Source organism: Narcine bancroftii, chromosome 7 (genome assembly GCF_036971445.1).
Source record: "Narcine bancroftii isolate sNarBan1 chromosome 7, sNarBan1.hap1, whole genome shotgun sequence".
In the NCBI taxonomy this organism is placed as follows: Eukaryota; Metazoa; Chordata; class Chondrichthyes; order Torpediniformes; family Narcinidae; genus Narcine; species Narcine bancroftii.
Genome location: NC_091475.1, coordinates 11,697,288 through 11,720,825, shown reverse-complemented (window position 1 = coordinate 11,720,825; position 23,538 = coordinate 11,697,288). Strand labels below are relative to the sequence as shown.

General features: G+C 45.4%; 1 protein-coding gene across 1 annotated transcript; it reads left to right on the top strand.

The window, feature by feature from the left end:
- The first annotated feature begins 4,913 nt into the window (after positions 1-4,913).
- umodl1 (uromodulin-like 1) lies at positions 4,914-22,363 on the top strand. The gene is made up of 10 exons (XM_069892348.1): positions 4,914-6,108; positions 7,626-7,877; positions 10,115-10,227; positions 11,768-11,987; positions 13,280-13,417; positions 13,495-13,632; positions 14,589-14,669; positions 15,794-15,906; positions 19,002-19,197; positions 20,658-22,363. Exons 1-10 carry the CDS (start codon positions 4,914-4,916, stop codon positions 20,900-20,902), a joined length of 2,691 nt encoding a protein of 896 aa, XP_069748449.1. The 3' UTR covers positions 20,903-22,363.
- Positions 22,364-23,538: the final 1,175 nt, after the last annotated feature.

Genomic DNA, 23,538 nt, shown 5'->3' with positions numbered 1-23,538 from the left:
CGTCAACATCGGCACCAGCTGATACTACGTCAACATCCGCAGCTGCAGACACCACGTCAACATCCGCACCAGCTGAGACCACCTCAACAACACCAGCAGCTGAGACCACATCAACAACCGCACCAACTGAGGCCACGTCAATTTCCGCACCAGCAGACTCCACGTCAACATCCTCACCTGCAGAGACCACGTCAACATCCGCACCAGCTGAGACCACCTCAACATCTGCACCAGCTGAGACCACCTCACCATCCGCACCAGCTGAGACCACCTCAACATCCGCACCAGCTGAGACCACCTCAACATCCGCACCAGCTGAGACCACCTCAACATCTGCACCAGCTGAGACCACCACAACATCAGCACCAACTGTGACCACGTCAATAACTGGACCAGTTGAAACCACGTCAACATCGGCACCAGCTGAGACCACGTCATCATCGGCAACAGTTGTGACAATGTCAACATCGGCTCCAGCTGAGACCAACTCAACATCCGCACCAGCTGACACTACGTCAACATCCGCATCTGCAGAGACCACCTCAACATCCGCACCAGCTGACACTACGTCAACATCCGCACCTGCAGAGACCACCTCAACATCCGCAGCAGTTGAGACCACCTCCACATCCGCACCAGCTGAGACCACCTCAACATCGCCAGCAGCTGACACCACGTCAATAACTGGACCAGTTGAAACCACTTCAACATCGGCACCAGCTGAAACCACGTCAACATCGACACCAGCTGACACCGCGTCAACATCCGCAGCTGCAGACACCGCGTCAACATCCGCACCAGCTGAGACCACCTCAACATCCGCACCAGCTGAGTCCACCTCAACATCTGCACCAGCTGAGACCAGCTCAACATCCAAACCAGCTGAGACCACTTCAACATCCGCACCAACTGAGACCACCTCAACATCAGCACCAGCTGAGACCACCTCAACATCCGCACCAGCTGAGACCACCTCAACATCCGCACCTGCAGAGACCACGTCAATATCCGCACCAGCTGAGACCACCTCCACATCCGCACCAGCTGAGACCACCTCAACATCGCAAGCAGCTGAGACCACGTCAATAACTGGACCAGTTGAAACCACGTCAACATCGGCACCAGATGAGACCACGTCAACATCGGCACCAGCTGAGACCACGTCAACATCCACACCAACTGAGACCACTTCAACATCGGCACCAGCTGAGACCACGTCAACATCGGCACCAGCTGAGACCATGTCAACATCCACACCAGCTGAGACCATGTCAACATCTGCACCAGCTGAGACCACCTCAACATCCGCACCAACTGTGACCACGTCAATAACTGGAAGAGTTGAAACCACATCAACATCGGCACCAGCTGAGACCACGTCATCATCGGCAACAGTTGTGACAATGTCAACATCGGCTCCAGCTGAGACTACCTCAACATCCGCAGCAGCTGACACTACGTCAACATCCGCACCTGCAGAGACCACCTCAACATCCGCACCAGCTGAGACCACCTCAACATCTGCACCAACTGTGACCACATCAATAACTGGACCAGTTGAAACCACGTCAACGTCGGCACCAGCTGAGACCACGTCAGCATCGGCAACAGTTGTGACAATGTCAACATTGGCTCCAGCTGAGACAGCCTCAATATCCGCACCAGCTGAGACCACGTCAACATCCGCACCAATTGAGACCACCTCAACATCCGCACCAACTGTGATCACGTCAATAACTGGACCAGCTGAAACCACGTCAACATCGGCACCAGCTGAGACCACGTCAACATTGGCACCAGCTGAGACCACTTCAACATCCGCACCAGCTGAGACCACCTCCACATCCGCACCAGCTGAGACTACCTCAACATCGCCAGCAGCTGAGACCACGTCAATAACTGGACCAGTTGAAACCACGTCAACATCGGCACCAGCTGAGACCACGTCAACATCGGCACCAGCTGAAACTACGTCAACATCGGCACCAGCTGACACTGCGTCAACAACCGCAGCTGCAGACACCACGTCAACATCCGCACCAGCTGAGACCACTTCAACATCGCCAGCAGCTGAGACCACTTCAACAACCGCACCAACTGAGACCACGTCAATATCCGCACCAGCTGAGACCACGTCAACATCTGCACCAGCTGAGACCAGCTCAACATCCACACCAGCTGAGACCACTTCAACATCCGCACCAGCTGACACCACCTCAACCTCACCAGCAGCTGAGACCACTTCAACAACCGCACCAACTGAGACCACATCAATATCCGCACCAGCTGAGACCACCTCAACATCCGCACCTGCAGAGACCACCTCAACATCCGCACCAGCTGACACCACCTCCACATCCGCACCAGCTGAGACCACCTCAACATCTCCAGCAGCTGAGACCACTTCAACAACCGCACCAACTGAGACCACATCAATATCCGCACCAGCAGACTCCACGTCAACATTCTCACCAGCAAAGACCACCTCAACATCCGCACCAGCTGAGACCACCTCAACATCCGCACCAGCTGAGACCACCTCAACATCCGCACCAGCTGAGACCACCTCAACATCCGCACCAGCTGAGACCACTTCAACATCCGCACCAGCTGAGACCACCTCAACATCCGCACCAGCTGAGACCACCTCAACCTCCGCACCAGCTGAGACCATCTCAACATCCGCACCAGCTGAGACCACGTCAACATCGGCACCATCTGACACCACATCAACATTCGCTCAAGCTGAGACCACCTCAACTTCCACACCAACTGAGACCACCTCAACATCCGCACCAACTGAGACCACGTCAACATCGGCACCAGCTGAGACCATGTCAACATCCACACCAGCTGAGACCATGTCAACATCTGCACCAGCTGAGACCATGTCAACATCTGCACCAGCTGAGACCACCTCAACATCCGCACCAACTGTGACCACGTCAATAACTGGAAGAGTTGAAACCACGTCAACATCGGCACCAGATGAGACCACGTCAACATCGGCACCAGCTGAGACCACGTCAACATCCACACCAACTGAGACCACTTCAACATCGGCACCAGCTGAGACCACGTCAACATCGGCACCAGCTGAGACCATGTCAACATCCACACCAGCTGAGACCATGTCAACATCTGCACCAGCTGAGACCACCTCAACATCCGCACCAACTGTGACCACGTCAATAACTGGAAGAGTTGAAACCACATCAACATCGGCACCAGCTGAGACCACGTCATCATCGGCAACAGTTGTGACAATGTCAACATCGGCTCCAGCTGAGACTACCTCAACATCCGCAGCAGCTGACACTACGTCAACATCCGCACCTGCAGAGACCACCTCAACATCCGCACCAGCTGAGACCACCTCAACATCTGCACCAACTGTGACCACGTCAATAACTGGACCAGTTGAAACCACGTCAACGTCGGCACCAGCTGAGACCACGTCAGCATCGGCAACAGTTGTGACAATGTCAACATTGGCTCCAGCTGAGACAGCCTCAATATCCGCACCAGCTGAGACCACGTCAACATCCGCACCAATTGAGACCACCTCAACATCCGCACCAACTGTGATCACGTCAATAACTGGACCAGCTGAAACCACGTCAACATCGGCACCAGCTGAGTCCACGTCAGCATCGGCAACAGTTGTGACAATGTCAACATCGGCTCCAGCTGAGACAACCTCAATATCCGCACCAGCTGAGACCACGTCAACATCCGCACCAACTGAGACCACCTCAACATCCGCACCAACTGTGACCACGTCAATAACTGGACCAGTTGAAACCACGTCAACATCGGCACCAGCTGAGACCACGTCAACATTGGCACCAGCTGAGACCACTTCAACATCCGCACCAGCTGAGACCACCTCCACATCCGCACCAGCTGAGACTACCTCAACATCGCCAGCAGCTGAGACCACGTCAATAACTGGACCAGTTGAAACCACGTCAACATCGGCACCAGCTGAGACCACGTCAACATCGGCACCAGCTGAGACCACGTCAACATCGGCACCAGCTGAAACTACGTCAACATCGGCACCAGCTGACACTGCGTCAACAACCGCAGCTGCAGACACCACGTCAACATCCGCACCAGCTGAGACCACTTCAACATCACCAGCAGCTGAGACCACTTCAACAACCGCACCAACTGAGACCACGTCAATATCCGCACCAGCTGAGACCACGTCAACATCTGCACCAGCTGAGACCAGCTCAACATCCACACCAGCTGAGACCACTTCAACATCCGCACCAGCTGACACCACCTCAACCTCACCAGCAGCTGAGACCACTTCAACAACCGCACCAACTGAGACCACGTCAATATCCGCACCAGCTGAGACCACCTCAACATCCGCACCTGCAGAGACCACCTCAACATCCGCACCAGCTGACACCACCTCCACATATGCACCAGCTGAGACCACCTCAACATCTCCAGCAGCTGAGACCACTTCAACAACCGCACCAACTGAGACCACATCAATATCCGCACCAGCAGACTCCACGTCAACATTCTCACCAGCAAAGACCACCTCAACATCCGCACCAGCTGAGACCACCTCAACATCCGCACCAGCTGAGACCACCTCAACATCCGCACCAGCTGAGACCACTTCAACATCCGCACCAGCTGAGACCACCTCAACATCCGCACCAGCTGAGACCACCTCAACCTCCGCACCAGCTGAGACCATCTCAACATCCGCACCAGCTGAGACCACGTCAACATCGGCACCATCTGACACCACATCAACATTCGCTCAAGCTGAGACCACCTCAACTTCCACACCAACTGAGACCACCTCAACATCCGCACCAACTGTGACCACGTCAATAACTGGACCAGTTGAAACCACGTCAACATCGGCACCAGCTGAGAACATGTCATCATCGGCACCAGCTGAGACCACGTCAACATTGGCACCAGCTGAGACCACTTCAACATCCGCACCAGCTGAGACCACCTCAACATTGCCAGCAGCTGAGACCACGTCATTAACTAGACCAGTTGAAACCACGTCAACATCGGCACCAGCTGAGACCACGTCAACATCGCCACCAGCTGAGTCCACGTCAATATCCGCACAAGCTGAGACCAGCTCAACATCCGCACCAGCTGAGACCACCTCAACATCCGCACCAGCTGAGACCACCTCAACATTCGCACCAGCTGAGACCACCTCAACATCCGCACCAACTAAGACCACTTCAACATCGGCACCAGCTGAGACCACGTCAACATCGGCACCAGCTGAGACCACGTCAACATCGGCACCAGCTGAGACCACCTCAACATCCGCACCAGCTGAGACCACGTCAACATCGGCACCAGCTGAGACCACCTCAACATCCGCACCAGCTGAGACCACGTCAACATCCTCACCAGCTGTGACCACGTCAACACCCACTCCCGCTGATACCATGTCAGCATCGGCACCAGCTGAGACCACTTCAACATCCACACCAGCGGTGACCACGTCAATAACTGGATCAGCTGAAACCACGTCAACATCGGCACCGGCTGAGACCACGTCAACATCGGCACCGGCTGAGATCTCGTCAGCATCCGCATCGGCTGAGACCACGTCTACATCGGCACCGGCTGAGATCACGTCAACATCGGCACCAACGGTGACCACATCAATAACTGGATCAGCTGAAACCACGTCAACATTCGCACCGGCTGAGATGACGTCAACATCGGCACCATCTGAGACCACGTCATCATTCTCACCAGTGCAGACCTCATCAACCAGTACACCAGCAACATCCATGTCCACAACTTCTCCATTTATGTCACATACACAAAAACCTAGACCATTCACCACTACCAGAACCACTGCACTGGATATAAGTGCGACAGGAATGGCCACCTTGTTTACCGTCACCACTGGCTCCAAACCCTTCACTCCAATCACTCCCGCCACAACTGTGGCATCAACCACTCCTGCCACAACCGTTACACCAGCCATCGTGAGCACAGTAACCACCATGCCAACAAAAGTGAGGATAACGACTCCGACTACTCGACCAAGCACCACCATCAACATCAATATTACATCTGATGCATTTTGTGGTAAGTAACAGTCAACTAACATTCACGCAGCAGAGCAAGGTGGAAGGGCAAGGGTGCATTTACACGACACAGTGTTGGAGTGACAATCTAAATTTGTACGTAGCAAAGGCATTATGAGATGCTTCCTGATCTTTTCCCTTTCTGATTTTCTATCACGTTGCTTCACTTTTTCTTGTTCTATTTGTGTGATCTGATCTGCTGGGCAGGTTCAGCAACTTGCTCCCAATAGCATTTTGAGATTGCCCCCCCTGAACTTCACACCCGCTGAAAACCAACTTGTATTTCTCCTTTTCCCAGGAAGGTTCTCAAGCCTAGAATGTTGGCTGCTTCTCTTCCCACAGGCGCTTCTTAAATTTAAATTTATACATTTTTAGCACAGCAACAGGCCCTTCTGGCTCACGTTCCCCTGCTGCTCAATTACCCCAATTAACCTATGTGACCTGGTTCTCCACAGTCTAAAGATGGTAAATAATTCAGGTTTGTAGAACATGGATCGCATCAGCACAGCATCCATCATGCTGTGCTGACCTACGTAAACCTATTCCTTTATTCATCGAACTCTTCCCAACCTTACAGCCAGGAACACTATTTTTCTAACATACCTGTGCCCATTTAAGAATCTTATAAATATCCCGATTGAACTATCCTCCACCAGCACCTCCAGCAATGCATTCCAGCCCCCTCCATAGCTTATGTTAAAAAAAATCTTATCCCTGACGTTTCTCCTGAACTTTTCTCCCTCAAACAGGTGTCCTCTGGTTTGAGCCATTGCTACCCAAGGAAAATGGTACTGGTTGTGCACCCTATGTATGACGCTAATATCACTTTTGTCTTAATGCAGTAAAATCCCTGTTATCTGGAATTCAAGCAACTGGTAGCCTCAAGCAAAAAAAAATCCAGAAAACAAATAGGTAAAAAGTATGAACGCTTAAAATTGGAGCCCCCTAGTGGTTAGTTTGCCTATCATGCAACACCCAAATTCAAGCAACTGGAAAATTCACTTATCCGACATCTACCAATCCCTATAGGTGCCAGATACCTGGGGTTTTACTGTATCTTAAAAACAGCAAATCATTCCTTCATCTTTCAAATTCCTGTGAATACAACCACTCAACTCCTTTTGATAATCAGGGTGATTAGGAACATACAGAGCACTGACTCTCGAATTTGTGCATCAGTTCACTCAAATTCCCCTCTTTACATGCTGCAAAATAACAAGCGAGACCCTTCAGATGAGGCATTAGACTGACGTCTCGTTGATATGAAGCAAACCTAATGATGGTATATCGGTAGTTGATCCTGGAGTTCTCATGTTGCTATTTTTGCTGCCCATTCTGTTCACAGAATCTGCAACTGGGCAAAAAATGTTTACCACACTTGCCTCCAGCCACTTCAGAAGCACAGAAATGGGGAACGTTTTAAGGATTTCTCAGAGGCCTGTTGTAGTGCAACATTTACTTATAAATTTCAAAATTCACATTTGGTCACTCTTAATAAAAAATGTCTTTCATTTACAGAACCCGTGAAGATCACCCGTATAAATTTGATCAGTGTGAAAAGTACAGAGATTTCAATTTCCTGGATCACGTCAGTAAATGCCAAGGCTCGTTATGAAGTCACTTTGTCTGGAACGAAGGTTAAAAGCACTTTGATAACAGAGGTGAAAAAGGCTGTATTCAGAAAACTATTACCCAATGTCAAATATCAAGTCGTGGTATCAGTGACAACTTGTAAGCAGCAATTCTCCATCCAAGTCACAGTCATAACACGTAAGTCTTGAGATAATAGTGGTTTGTTAACTAAACCTGACAAATATTTCCAATAGACCGGTGGTTCTCAACCATTTATTTTTTCTCACTCCCATACCACCTTAAGTAATCCCTTACTAATCACAGAGCACCGACTGCATCCTATGTGGTTAGTAAGTGGTGGTACGGGAGTGGGGGTAAAAAAAGGTTGAGAAACACTGCAATAGAGATTCACAAGGAACCAAAACTATAACTCTGTTTCAATTTGCTGATGGACTTGTTTCCAGCATTTAAAAAATATTTTATATGAAGTTTTCGAGGAACTCAAATGGCAATCATAGAACAGCACAGACTTCATGGACCCATCTCGTCTGTGCTGAAGTATTATTTTGCCTACTCCCAATTACCTGCACTCAGACCTTATCCCTCCATCCATGTAGCTACCCAAATTTTTCTTAAATGTCAAAATTGAGACCACATTCAGCACTTCACTTGGCAGTTCATTCCACACTCTCATCACTCTCTGTTGTGGACGGGTCCCTTTAAACATTTCACCTTTCATCCTTAACTCATGACCTCTGGTTTGTATCTCACCTAACCTCAGCTGGGGAAATGAAACCTGCTTGCGTTTACTCATTCTGTGCTCCTCATCGTTATGTATGTCCATGTAGAATAGAAATAGTGGCCACGCAGCAGATAATCCAGTTTCAAGTTTAATGAGGGGAATTCTTAATAATTTTGAAACCGAGCCGAGACGATGGTGTGCTTCACCATCTCACGCACTGTAGATGGGTGGACCGGATCAAAGAGGATGAAAATTGTGATTAGGTGCATTAAAGTGAAGTGACAGAGGAAGATTAGTGATGCCATAGAGAATTTGGAAATACCTCTGAAGTAGGGGGGGGGGGGGGTGGGGGAGGTGCAGGAATAGATTTACATAGAACGTTGAACAGTGCAACAAATAGGCCCTTCAGCACGTTTGTGTAAAAATGACCCCAAATTAAACCAAAACACTGCTGCTTGCACATGATACATATCCTCTCTTCCCTCTGTATCTAGAAGCTTCTTTCGTGTTTGCTTCCACCACTATGGTTGGTAGTCTGCCCCGGTGAAAAAAAACTTAACTCGCACACTTAAACTTCCCACCACCATCATTAATTTCATTCCACACATTTCACTATCCCAATTCCAACAGCATTCCCATCGCCTTTCACAGGGAGCACGTACTGTACTGTATAACTCATTACATTTCCCAAGGCTTCGAGAGACCTCACATCATTTGAAAGCAGCCGCACCTTCCGCATTGTGCTGTGCTCTCCAGAACAAGCATTTCAGTGTCCATTTCATTCTTCTATGGCAGCCACATTTAACCATATAACCGTTTATAGAGCAGAAACAGGCCATGTCGGCCCTTTGAGTCCGCACATATTTGGCATATTTTCATTACACATTTTTGTGTGGAAATTTAATTCCTACTTACTGTTTGCCTGTATTTGTGTAGCCATCAAGCAAGAATTTCAGTACATTTGTTCATTGCTCTTACATGTCTAGCAGATTTCAGATTTATTATCAGAGTATTGACGTCACATCACATATAACCCTGAGATTCTTTTTCCTGCGGGTGCAGCAGAATTACCACTTATTGGTAGTGCAAAAAAAACACAGTACACAATGTACACATGTAAGCAAATAAAGAAATGTAAAGAACTGACTGTGCAATAGAGACAGAAAAAAAAATCAATAACATGCACAAGTAAGAGTCTAAATGAATCCCTGATTGAGTTTGTCATTGAGGAGTCTGATGGTGGAGGGGTAGCAGCTGTTCCTGAACCTGGTGGTGTGAGTCTTGTGACACCCATACCGCTTTCCTGGTGGAAAGAGTGAGTGCTGGGTGGTGTAGATCTTTGAGGATTAGTGTTGCTCTCCAGCGGCAGTGTTCCCAGTACATTTCCTTGATGGTAGGGAGGATTTTGCCTGTGATATCCTGGGCTGTGTCCACTACCTTTTACAGGGCTTTACACTCAGGGGTATTGGTGTCCTTGTACCAGACCATGATACAGTCAGTCAGCACACATCTGTAGAAAGATGAAATGATTTCCGAAGTTATACCAAACCTCTCCAAACTATTTCATGATCATGGCTTTTCCCCCTTTTTTTTTTACTGACTCCAGGAATGCCTATTATTGTACATTAAGGAAACTGGAAATGTACTATTCTATTTTTAATAAATATTTATTCCTCATTTTCACTCTCTGAAGCATCCAATGTATTGAATGCAAGAACAAGAATTACAAACAGGAATTTTATACCAGCATATAGAGAGCAGGAGAGTCCTGAATTTAAAGAATTCGTAAAATTCTTCATTGATGATGTAAGTATTGGCGATTCATTTGCATTTGTATTTGGAAATATTGAAATTAAAATTTGTGTATTTATGTATTTGAATTCATGTAGCAAAACAACAGAACAGCCACCCTGGAGAGAGGCAGTGTGGCTGACAGTGGACTATCAGGGGGAAATTCAAATCCTGAGGGTTTGAAATATTTTCTTTAAAAAAGGGAAAGATTCAGCAATAGGTGAGCAAGAAAATATTTTCCTGTTGTGCCTTTCTCTATATTGGAGTCCCACTGTGGCCTTCTCTACGTCGGAATCCCGTTGTGGCCTTCTCTATACTGGAGTTCCGTTGTGGCCTTCTCTACATGAGAGAGACTGGATGCAGACTGGGAGATGGCTTAACTGAGCACCTTCACTCTGCTTGCATCGTGTCAGGGATCTCCTAGTGTCCAACCATTTCAATTCTGTGCCTCACACCTGAATTGACACGTTTGTCCATGGCTCATGTATTGTCCAACCAAGACCACCCATAAATTGGAGGAGCAACACTTAATTTTCCATCTGGCCACTCTGGCATCAATATTGACTTCTCTGGTTTCTGCTAGCCTACTCCCTCTTCTCTCTCCCATTTCATTCCCCCAGTCCTCTACCCCCTATCCATTCACTGAACCATCCCTGCCTCCCCCCCATTTTCTGGTGTGCCCTCCCTTATCCTCATTACTTCCTGCCTGAGGGACAGTGCTCCTCCCCTGCCCCACCCCCCACCCCAGTTTTTTTCCCAGACACCTGCCTACATTTTGCTCACCCCTTGATAAAGGGCTCAAGCCCAAAATGTTGGTGATGTATCTTTATCTATGCTCTGCAAAGTACACAGTTTGAGCTGGTAAGTTTCTTCAGCATTGTGTATTTGTTTCAATCACAGTGCCTGCACGTGGTTGGAGTAAAACGTTTTCATTTTTACTTCCAGAAAATAATGAACTGATTAAAATTCCATTTGGATCACTAGTGAAGGAAATCTGTTTCCTGACCTTGCACACCATGGTGGAGCCCCTGTGAATACTGTTTGGATGTGTATGGCTGGCCTGCCCCTTGCTGATTGTACCTGAGGGTTCCCCCCCCCAGATTCCCCTAATAAAGGCAGCAAAGCCATAACCCCTCCCCCAGGACAAGCTCGGGTCAACAACGTGAGATGCGCCACCAGTTTACGGTAATAAAAGCCTATCAGTCAGGTAACTTCTAGTCACTGGAGTTATTGATATTGCCACACACACTTTGTTAACAGTTCATTACCCATTGAAGAGTTCTTGCTAGTCACTCAAGTTTGTTAAATTGCTTTAAGTAAACAGTGCAGGAATAAAATTTGATGGGTCAAGAGTGACCGATTTGGACACTGCATTCAGACTTATCAAAGGCATCACTTGCCCAGTCAACCCTGTAAATACCATTTCTAGTTTTGCCAGGTCTGTCCGAAACAATTCACAAAAGGCAGAAACAGGAAAGTTAAGATTGGGGGTAAGATACGAAAAAAATATCCAAATTAAGACGCCAATAACAGATTTTGTTTTGGTTTCTTTCAGTTGGTCAGCAGACTCGAACCAAAGATCAAAATCCTAATTGCCCTCAAAGAATTATTTATCAATATAATCAGTATTTTGCCAGGGAGCGTGATTATAGATTTTGACATTGTATATGGAGCAGAAGAGAATGTCTCTATATCTGAAGTTAAAGCTACATTTGGCCGTTCTTTAGAGACAAGTGAAATGCTTGAAATAGATCTTGAAAATACAACTTTAACAGGTAAGGCCTTTGGAAGCAAATCAACAGTATATAAAATGTTAGAATTTATGTACAAAGTCTATAAAATGACTATACAATCTTCTCCTCTGAATTTCTGTCCATTCTGTTTAATTTTTGTTTTAAATTTAGACATACAGCACGGTAACAGGCCCTTTTGGCCCATGAGCCTGTGCTATCCAATTACACTCAACTGACAGACACCCCCGGGATGTTTTCAATGATAGGAAGAAACCAGAGTGCCTAGATGCTGCCGGGGGGTGGGGGGGAGAAAGAGATAGGGAAAGGCCCACCTTCTCCATATGAGAAATGGAGGAGATAGGGGTGTGGGCCTTATCAGTAAAAGTAAGAAGGAATCCATATTTATTAAAGAAAGAGGCTATTTCCGATGTCCTGGAGCACATCCTGGAAAGAAATGCGGCAGACAGAGGAACTGTAAGGAAGGGATGGGGTCCTTACAAGGGACAGAATGGGCAGAGGTATAATCCAGGTAGCTCTGAGAGTTAGTTGGTTGGCTGTTGATATCAGTGGATAATTTGTCCCCTGAAGTGGAAACAGACTTTGAAGAAGAAGAAAGAGGTGTTAGAAACAGTCCAGGTAAATTTAAAGGCAGGTAGAAATATGCAGTGAATTAAATAAAATTGTCCTTTGCATGGGAACCCTCTTCCCAATCTTCCTCATTATAGTCATTCTCAGCTCCAAAAAGCTTCCCATTGGAGAGGACTTAATCTGCAGGGCAAGTCCAAAAGTGTTCAATTTCTTGTCACCTCCTGTCCAGAAGCAAGATTACTTCGACTTAAGTCATCAGATTCCAGGAAGCTGATCCTGGTGCACAATCACAAGATCCCAGACCAGAAGTAGGCCCATTAGCTATTGTGTCTGCTCTGCAATTCTATCATGAGCTGATCCATGCTCCCATACAACCTCACTCCCTGGCCTTCTGTCAATCTCTGCTTGAAATACACCTAAGGATCTCCCTTCCACAGCCCCCTGGGGCAACATTCCACAGACTCAGGACCTTCTTACTAGAGAAATGTTTCCACGTCTCTGTTGAGTCTTGTTTCCAATCAAATTCATTTTCTCACGCTTCTCTCTCCTTTTTTCAATCTTTTTATTGGTTTTAGAGAAAATAATATCAAATACATGGATACATATGATCTGAAGTTTAGGTAAAAGTAAATTAAAATGACAGATAGTAAAAAACGGTAATCCATGTTAATGATAAAAAAGGAGAAAAACCCTATTTAAAAATATTTTTAAAAAGCCTATATGCTTCGCTGTCTTTGACATTACAGAGAGAGACAGCTGTCAGCCCACACTGAACGACTGTTCAGCTAACGGAACTTGTATCAGACTGAATGCCACCTATAACTGTCGGTGCAATGCTGGGTTTATGGACACAAGTCCCAGTGTTCCAGGACGAATGTGTGAAGGTAGGTAATCTCACTTTAACACTGCGTGAAGGCGAATGTTGCTCCTCGTGGTTGCTTATATCTAATTCTTGTTCCAGATATTGACGAGTGTCAGTCAGGCAACAACACCTGCTCTGATTTGGCTGCCTGCACCAATGATCCAGGCAATTTTTCGTGCAGCTGTTTCCCACAAATTATAGAGACCAATCCAGCAAACCCAGGAACACAATGCAGAGGTAACATTTGACCCGGGACTGAGAAATGCTCAAAATGGGGTGGGCTGAGACTTGCAGCAGGCTACAATAAATCAATGGTTTGGGGTTGCAGCATCTCCAGCCCAGTGAAGAAATTCCTGAGCAGTTTGTTTCCACACACACACACCCCTAAAGGGTTTCGGGCCCCTCTCCTCTCCGCCTTTTGCTAAGACCGTTCCCTCTGTGACTCCCTTGTCCACTCCTCCCTTCCCACTAATCGTCCCCTTTGCAGGAGGTGCTGCACTTGTGCCCAAGCTGCCTTTCTCACCACCATTCAGGACACCGGAGCAATCCTTCCAGGCAAGGCAACAAATCACTTGTGTGTCTGCGGGGGTCGTCTGCTGTATCCAGTGCTCTAGGTGTGGTCTCCCTTACATCGGAGAGACTGGACGCAGACTGCTTCATCGCTTCATTGGATGCCTCAGCTCTGCCCCCCACCCCCCTTCCCTTCCCTAGTACCATTTCACTACTAATGCTAATTCTCACCAATTCCTTTCACACTCATCTCTGTACATAGGATCAGGCCAGAATGCATCATTGTGAGGGGGCTGGCATAGTGGTGAGTGCAACACCATTGCAGCACCCCAGATAGGGACATCAATTTGAATCCCTGTAAGGAGTTTGTACATTCTCCCCATGTCTGCGAGGATTTTCCCCAAGGGCTCCAGTTTCCTCCCACTGTTCAAAATTTACTGGGAGTGTAGGTTAATTGGGCGTCAGACAAGGACTGCACGTTACCCTGCTGCACGTCTAAATACTCTGGTTAAGTCCTTAAGTTAGATTGGGCGTATGTATGTACCCTATCACTCACTTGGTTCCCATTATTTTGGAAGGCTGAAATTTTTTTTAGATAACAAAACAGCCTCATCGTACTCTTTTTAATCAATAACCTTGAATAGAATCCTTGCTTAAAAATTACTTTTACATTTTATCCACAGATCCTAATGCATGCTTTGTCAAAATGACTGATATCTGTATTTTGTCTGACTGCTTGGTAACTCCAGACATTGACTGCCGAAGTAAGTATCGTTTACCCCCATCACCAGACTTTCCGTGGTATATTCCTGATGCACTCCCATTCCAGTTGTTTATATAAATGCTCCTCGTTGCTTATAACAAAGAGTGCAAACACTACAAAGCCACAGCAGCCTTAAAATTGTGGCACGGTTAGCGCAACGCTGTTACAGCGCCAGCGACCAGAGTTCGAATCCAGCGCTGTTCATAAGGAGTTTGGACGTTCTCCCCATGTCTGCGTGGGTTTGCGAAGGGTGCTCCAGTTTCTGACAAAGTTTAAATTTATTGTCTGAAATATATGCATGACATCATATTCAATCCTGAGATTCTTTATTCTGTCAGCCATCGCAATTTCAGTAACGGTAAACAAACTGTGCAATGCAGATGTCAATAAAAATACACAGTAATAAACAATGAGCTTATGAGTCCATAAACGCGTCTATAAATGAGTATAGTTATCCCCTATTGTTCAACAATCTAATAGTTGAAGGGCAGTAACTATTCCTGAGCCTGGTGGTACGAGTCCTGTGGCATCTGTACTCCTTCCTGATGGCAATGACAGGAACAGAGCATGTCCTGGGTGGTGTGGTTCCTTGATAATTGATGCTGCTCTCTGACAGCAACGTTCCATAAAGATATTATCAGTGGTGGGGAAAGTTTTACCTGTGACGTACTGAGCTGAGTCCACTATTTCTCCAACATCTTTTGCTCAGAGGTGCTCCCATACCAAGCCGTGATGCAGCTAGCGCACTTTCCACCGTACATCTGTCAAAATTTGCCAGGGTTCCCAATGATGTACGGAATCTCTGCAGATTCCGGGCAAAGTAGAGGCACTGTTGTGCTTTGTTGGTATTAGTATTTATAGGAAGGGTCCAAGACAGATCCTCTGAGATAGTGACACCCAGAAATTTGAAGTTGCTCTCTTGGAATCTTACGTCTTTTGGAATCTTCGATGCTTGGAATGACAGAAGTGCCAGCATCTTCCAGAACGTTCAGAGGTGCTATCCAAGTCTGGGACATCCATGTGTGGAAATGATCGAACACCCACACGATTTAGCCCAGTAGCTTCAATTCAGTTTCCAGTCCAGAAACCAGCAATTCAGTTGATGGTTTGTTATTGTTTCTACAGATCAAATAGCATATAGAATGAAAGCAACGCTGAGATCCAAAGAGTTCACCAATGATTTGAAAAACCCTGGCAGTGAAGCATACAGGAATTTATCTGCCAATTTTATAAATACAGTAAGCAAAACTACATTTCTATTTGCTTTGTTATACAGATTAAATTAATATTCCAGTCTTTCCAACTAATAAGGTGGTTTAGTGCTTTCATAATAATAGGGAGAGCATTCAGCCCATTAGATCCATGCCAGATCCCTGGAGAGCAATTCCATCATCCCAATTTCCCGTTGTCTTCTTCACTCTTGCACATGGCCTCCAACTTCGTTTGGATTCATTTTCTCTTTAACCTAACTTAAAAGCGAATTTATAGCTCAGTAGGAATCAAGTAGAGTGCTGTAGATTCTAGGTCATATTTTACCAGAATGGTGAAAGACAACAATTTCTCCAAAACATGAGTGGACCAATCAATTTTTTATAACAATCTGATAATTTCATTTGTCACTAATATTTTTATCCCTCATTTGTTTTGCTAAATTAAATCCCTAGCACCCATTGAGTACCACGTGATGAAACAACGTTCTCCGGTCCTCGGTGCAAACACACATCAGAATCAGAACTTTATTTTCCTAAAATTCAGTGTTTGGCAGCAACGTCATAGAGCCACCGTACATATTATAACAATCTTACAACGTTACTATAAAAAGATAACAATAATAGTCCACAAAAAGTAAGGCAGTGTCTTTGGTTCATTGATTATTCAGGAATCTGATGCAGCGGGGAAGAAGCTGTCCTTGTGCCGCTGGGTGCTCGTCTTTAGGCTCCTGTACCTTTATCCCCTGATGGTAGCTGAGTGAAGAGGGCAGTGGTGGGGGTCTTTGAGGATAGAGGTTGATTTTTTAAGACACCACCTCATGTAGATGTTCTCGATGGAGTGAAGTCTGATGCCTGTGATGCCACAGGCCGAGCTTACAACCCTCTGGAGTTTATTCTTGTCCTGAGCTTTGGCACCTCCATACCAGGCAGTGATGCAACCAGCCAGACTTGACAAAGTGCCACAGAATGATACGTAGCTGGCAGAGAAAGAGTGCTGGGATAGATGGATCACTACCGATTGGGAATTATTAACAAGTGGAGAAATGCTTCCCTCAGCTGTTTAGGATCTGTATTAATGATTTGGATTAAGGGATTGAATAACATCGTTATCAAATTGTGTGGGTGACAAAATGCCAGTAAAGGAGCACGTTTAGGTTACATTGTTGGGAAAATGTTGACAGATGGAATATGATGTGTGAAAATGTGAAGTTATCCACTTTGGAAAGAAGAATTAAAGATCAAACTTGTTCAAACAGGGTAAAAACAACAGAATATTCCTGCACAAAGGGGTCTGGTTGCAGGGGTGGAGGGAAATGGTGTGGGAATCCCAGCACAGTAAAATCCCTGGTATCCAGCACAAACAGGAATTGGTAGATGCCAGATAAGTGAATTTTCCATTTGCTTGAAATTGCATGTTGTGTGATTGGTGACCTAATGGTGCCAATTTTAAACTTCTGTATTTTTTTACCCATTTACTTTCTGCATTTTTTTTGGCCACTTGCTTGAGGTTGCCAGTTGCCTGAATTCCAGCAGGGATTTTTCCTGTATAATGGAATTTAGGGTTGTCACCCAGATACAATGATTAGTGGCATGAAATTTAAAGGGAGGGACTTCTTGATGCAACTTTACTGAAGAGACTGTACATGGAGCAATAGGCTACAGTCTTGATCTCCTGGAGCAATAGGCTACAGTCTTGATCTCCTGGAGCAATAGGCTACAGTCTTGATCTCCTGGAGCAATAGGCTACAGTCTTGATCTCCTGGAGCAATAGGCTACAGTCTTGATCTCCTGGAGCAATAGGCTACAGTCTTGATCTCCTGGAGCAATAGGCTACAGTCTTGATCTCCTGGAGCAATAGGCTACAGTCTTGATCTCCTGGAGCAATAGGCTACAGTCTTGATCTCCTGGAGCAATAGGCTACAGTCTTGATCTCCTGGAGCAATAGGCTACAGTCTTGATCTCCTGGAGCAATAGGCTACAGTCTTGATCTCCTGGAGCAATAGGCTACAGTCTTGATCTCCTGGAGCAATAGGCTACAGTCTTGATCTCCTGGAGCAATAGGCTACAGTCTTGATCTCCTGGAGCAATAGGCTACAGTCTTGATCTCCTGGAGCAATAGGCTACAGTCTTGATCTCCTGGAGCAATAGGCTACAGTCTTGATATCCAAGTTCAAGGTTATTGTCAAATTGCACCAGGTATAATTGAGAAGGATGTGTTCTGCAAAAAGTCCAGCAAGTCAACTCGAACATGGACAGCTACACAAAGTAGATGAGCGAGAGCACAGTACGTAGTATTGCAGTGAAAGATCAATTAGTCTGTAGCACGGCACCACCGGAACACTATTAAAAGGTTCATTCAGGAGCCTGGATGCTGTGGGGAAGAAACTGTCTTTGAAACTATCCACATTTAAGAAAGGAGATATTTGGTTCAGTAAAAGATTGATTAGGTTGATTACTGAGGTGAAGGGGCAAAGGTTTAGGTAGGTTGGGCTTATACTTTACAGCAGCCATTCTCAGCCTTTTTTTTTGGCTATGACCCCCTTCAGATTTTGCCCAAGGTTTATGGGCCCCCTTCCCTGTGAAGCAGTCAAATTTTGGTTTCTTCTGTACTTTTCACCTGCCGACTACAAAAAAATACATTAAAAATATTTAGGTCACGTGAGGTGAAAACAAGGTTTTTAAACTTAAATTTGTTCTGGCCCCCAGGGGAACCAAAGGGCCTCCGCTGAGAAAGGACGCTTTATAAGAGATGCTGAGAGGTTGGATGGATGCCAAGGGAATGCCCTCCCTGCTGGAGATGCTTAGAATGGGGGAAGCCTCATTTCAGAATAATGGGTCAGCAATTTAAAATGGAAATGAGGTTTAATCCCTGCTCCCAGCAACATTGTGGAATTCTCCATTCCAGTGGTGATGGAACCATTGAAAAATCAGAGACGAACAGAAATGTACCTTGTAATTAAGGGTGGGAAAGAGTATGAGGAGGGAATGGAAAATAGTGTTGAGTTAATGACTGGAACAGCCATGAGTGAAGGTTTGAGAGGCTGATTGAACCATCTCTGTTCCTGCATCTTATCGGAAAGATTTTTATAGGCAATGAATCAATATCTGTGCTTTGCTTTCAGGTTGCATCAGTAACACGTAACAAGCTCAATGATCTTAGTTTTAATATCTTCATCGTTGGCTTTCAAAATGGAAGTGTGCAAGTAAACTTTATGGCCGTCATGAACAGCAACTCAACGGTCAATGCCTCCACATTGCAAAGGGCTGTCGGTGATGCGGTTAGACAACTTGATCCTAACAGTTCTGTCACCATAACAGGCAAGTGTTTGAAATATTTCCATGATTTTATTAATTCAGTCAATTGTCCGTTTAGTGGCTCTGGGAAATTTGTTGTATTACTTCAAAATGTGGCACAGTGACAGCCTTCGAGCTTCAGCCACCCGGGAGGAAGCCTGTCCTTTGGTGCTGACGGTGAAGAGTCTGCACATACTCCCTGTCCCCATGTGGGTTTCCTCCAATTGATGCAGTTCTCTCCTACATTCTAAAGGTGTGCAGATGTGCAGGCTAATTACCAACTGTAAATTTATCCCCAGTAGGTACGTGAATGGTAAAAATCTGGATAGGTTGGATTTGGAACAGTAAAATGGAATTGGAGCAGGATAAGGGTAAATGGTCCTTGATATTTTCTTGGACTATAGATAGCATGGATCTCCCAGTGGCCATCCATTTCAATTCCCTGTCCCATTCCCTTTGCTGACACATCAGTCCATGGACTCGTGCACTGTCAGACTGAGACCACCTGCAATTTGGAGGAACAACGCCTCATCTTCTGTCTGGGCACCCTCCAACCAGATGCCATGAATGTTGACTTGTCCAGTTTCCGTTAATCCCCCTCCCTTTATTCTTCTCCCTGTTGCCTCCCCCACCCCCACCTCCCCAGCTCTGTCTATCTCTTCCCTCTGTCTCCTTTTACAGAGCCAAAAAGGCAATGATCACTTCTCCACTCATCTTATCCAATACCCTCTGTTGGTCTGGACTCCACCCCTTCAGTCTTTATTCAGATGCCTTCCTGCTTATACCTCGAAGGGCTCAGACCTGAAACATTGGTAATACATCTTTACCTCTTAGGGCCGCTGTGCTGTGAGACAGGCCAAGTTCCTCTCACGTTTACTGTGTGTTTTTACTACAATCATGGCATTGTCAGACTTTTGTGCTTCACTCTATGGATCAAGGGTCCCATCTCTATGACACTGTTCCATTTTTGACCCTGATTCTTCACTCTGAATATTGTTGAAGTCAACCTTTATCATTTCCTCATGGGAAAGCCTGGAGACCTCAGAACTCCTTGCTTTTGCAGCTTTCTGTCATGAAAATGTTAAAAAACAAATATAATCTACTTATTCATTAAAGTATTAGAATCCACAGATATGGGAGATCTGCAATGAAAATCAGAAACATGGAAATACTCAGCAATTTCAATCATTTCATTTAGGATTATTAGTTGTTATCTCATGAATACTTTACAAATTTATTTTAGATTCTTCCTTATTCTATCCTTACTTTTCTCCATGAAGAAAAAGTGTTTCTCATTAGAAAACGGCCCTTCCTGTCTTGCAAAAATATGTTGTTTGATTCTTCAATGATGGTGTAAAGAATCAACTTGCTTTTAAGCGTATATATCAACTCAGAGTTACTGTGGCAGTAGCTTAGAAACAAAGAAAATACCTGCAACAGATTGCTTCAATAACCATTCTTGGTGGTTTCTTCCTTTATCTCAGGTACAACCCTTGGTACCACTGAAGCTCCCATACGACCGCAGACTGTTCCCACGGTGCAGGCCATACCTGGATCTGAAAATCCTGGATGGAGAGTGGCTGTGATTGTTTTGGGAGTTGTTCTGGGTGCAGTTCTGCTCATAGGCCTGATGGTGTTCGGAATAATGACCTATTTAAAGAAAGTAGCCAGGAACTATAACATTGAATCATCTGATATTGTACGACAAATTAGCTATTCCAATATTTAGCCAACTGCAGTGTTTATTTTGCCAAATCAAAGATCATACAGGAAAACCTGCATAAATCAACCATATTCATCGTGTTATATCTTTGAAGAGGTCTGGATTACAACATGCATTTTACTGAGCCAAGCTATAAATATCAGTCATGTCTATGCTTTGACCATGTCTTCCTCAACCTTTTTTGGCTGTGACCTCCTTGGGACTTGGCTCAAGGTGTATTGACCTCTTCCCCATGAAGCAGTCAAGTTTTGATTTCTTCTGTGTTTCTTAAGGGTGGCACAATTGGCAGTGGTTAGCACAACATCTTTATAGCAGCAGCGATCGGGACCGGACCTGGATTCAAATCCCACGCTGTCTGTAAGGAGTTTTTACATCCTCTCATGTCTGTGTGGATTTTCTCCGGGGGCTCTGATTTTTTTCCCACCATTCAAAACCTACTAGGGGTGTAGATTAATTGGGTGGCACAGAATCAGGGGCCGAAATGGCCTGTTACTGTGCTGTAGATCTAAATTTAAATTCTTTCCTATCTACTGCATATATATAAAAAAAAACATTTTATGTTATGAGAGGTAAGATGAAGAAAGGCTTTGACTTAAATGTGCTGCAGCCCTCGGGAGGGCCGTTGGGCCCCCGTTGAGAAAGGCGGTCTTACATTGTTCTCGGTAGCCTGGATGGCAAACTTACTTTTTGATCTGGAAATTACAAACTTAATGCCCAAGTGGCAGTTACATAAGACTAATCACCTGTCAGCGCTGTTCATAAGTGGGTTCGTTACCCAACTGCTGACTGAAGCATGCACAACGGAGGGATCCCAGATAACACTGATTGGTAGTCAATTCATAAATTACATTTGACAACCTCCAAGCTGGTGTAAGGAAGACCAGACTCCATTAATTCCCCAGAATGAAATGTGGGAGAGATTTTCAGAGAATACTTATGGTTATATTATGTGTTTACACTACAATGATGCCACAAATCAGCGAATTTCATGACTTGTTCATGACAATAAATCCTGATTCCGATTCTGGAAAAAAGACCACATAATACATCTTGGCTCTTGTGGAGATACCGGTTATATTTGACTCCGGATGTTGAATTCAATTGCACTTATTTCTATTTTTCTGTGTGTTTATTTTAAAACTACTGCATGATTATATAAAATAAAAATATTTCTTGTAAAATGGAAGAATTGTTTGTATAAATGGAAAGGAAGAATTTTGGAGCACATTTAATCCCAGCAGTTTGGGAGATGCATGTTGTGGGGGGGAGGGGGGGTATTAAAATTAATGAATGATTATTTGAGACTGTAACATTGCTCCAACATGCCCCACTCAAGGTTCTGACATGCTTGAGTACCAATGAGAAATTCACCTGCTGAAACCATGGATTTAATTGTTACTGCTGGATCCATGGCCATTAATGTAATCAATGACATTGGAGCTGTGAATAAATTGATTCATAAAGTTATTTGAACGTGTTCAAATTCATTCTATGTAACATGATCTTCTAGGGGCTCTGGAAAGGAAATTGCAGGTGAGATGAAGGATTGGCAGAAAGCTTTGCTGTATTTTCAACCTTTCAGGGTTCCGAACAGACAAGACAGGAGGCTCTTTGTATGAAATGACATCAGGTGGGGGTGACCATTATTAGTTACACAGAGAAACATAAAAGCTGCAGATACTGGAGTCTTGAGCAAGGACAAAAGATTTGCTGGAGGGACTCAGCAGGTCAGAGGCATCCGTGGGTAAAATTGGTCGGTTGATGTATTGGGTCTGGGCCCTTTATCAAAACTGATATGCATATAAAGGGGGAAATGAAGCTGGAGAGGATGCCAGTGGTGATAGACCACAAAGTATGAGAGGTGGGGAGACAGGTAAAATAATCTATCTTGTCCTCTTAGGAACTATGGATTTGGACTTTGACATTATTTTTCTCATCAACCTTCTTTCATGCTGTCTATATCTCCTACCCCTATACGACGTCCCAAAATGTATCATGTGCTTGTCAGGATTAAATTCCATCCATCAATGCTCCATCCAACTGATATATATCACATTGTAGCCTTAGACCCTCGACTTTCAAACTGCCCCCCTAAACTCACATTCCACTTTAAGTAATCCCTATGCCATCGGTGCTCTGTGATTAGTAAGGGATTGTTTAAGGTGGGATGTGGGTGGGAAGGGAAGGTTGAGAATCACTGCTCTCGACCCAATTGTTCCTAAAATATTTTGCTTGAGAAAAATTGTCATTGGCCCATTTCTTTTGGAGTTCTGAAACCGGGCACATAATGAGTAGGTGAGTGAAAAGGAGAAGGTTGAGAACCACTGTTTTAATCGTACCAAATTGACTCATTATGTGCACAGTTGTAACATTTTTCCACTCAACTATTTCCTCTTCTTTGGAATGTATTAATCTTGCACCTTCCCCATTTCTTGCAGAAACTCCATCCACTTCTGCTCTGCCATCTTCCCTACAAGGGCCCCCTTCCAACCTACTTTGGCCATTTCCTCTCTCATGCCCTTGACTTCACTGAAATACCAGCACATCTGACTTTAGTTTCTCCTTGTTAAATCTCAAATAGAACTCATATTGTGATCACTGCCCCCTAATGGTTCCTTTACTCCAAGTTCTCTAACTACTTC

Excerpts from the sequence above, each read along its gene's own strand:
- umodl1 (XM_069892348.1), top strand. The coding sequence starts at position 4,914 with ATGTCATCATCGGCACCAGCTGAGACCACGTCAACATTGGCACCAGCT. Across the intron at positions 6,109-7,625 it reads TACATCTGATGCATTTTGTG|AACCCGTGAAGATCACCCGT; the intron begins GTAAGTAACAGT and ends TTTCATTTACAG. Across the intron at positions 11,988-13,279 it reads TGAAAATACAACTTTAACAG|AGAGAGACAGCTGTCAGCCC; the intron begins GTAAGGCCTTTG and ends TTGACATTACAG.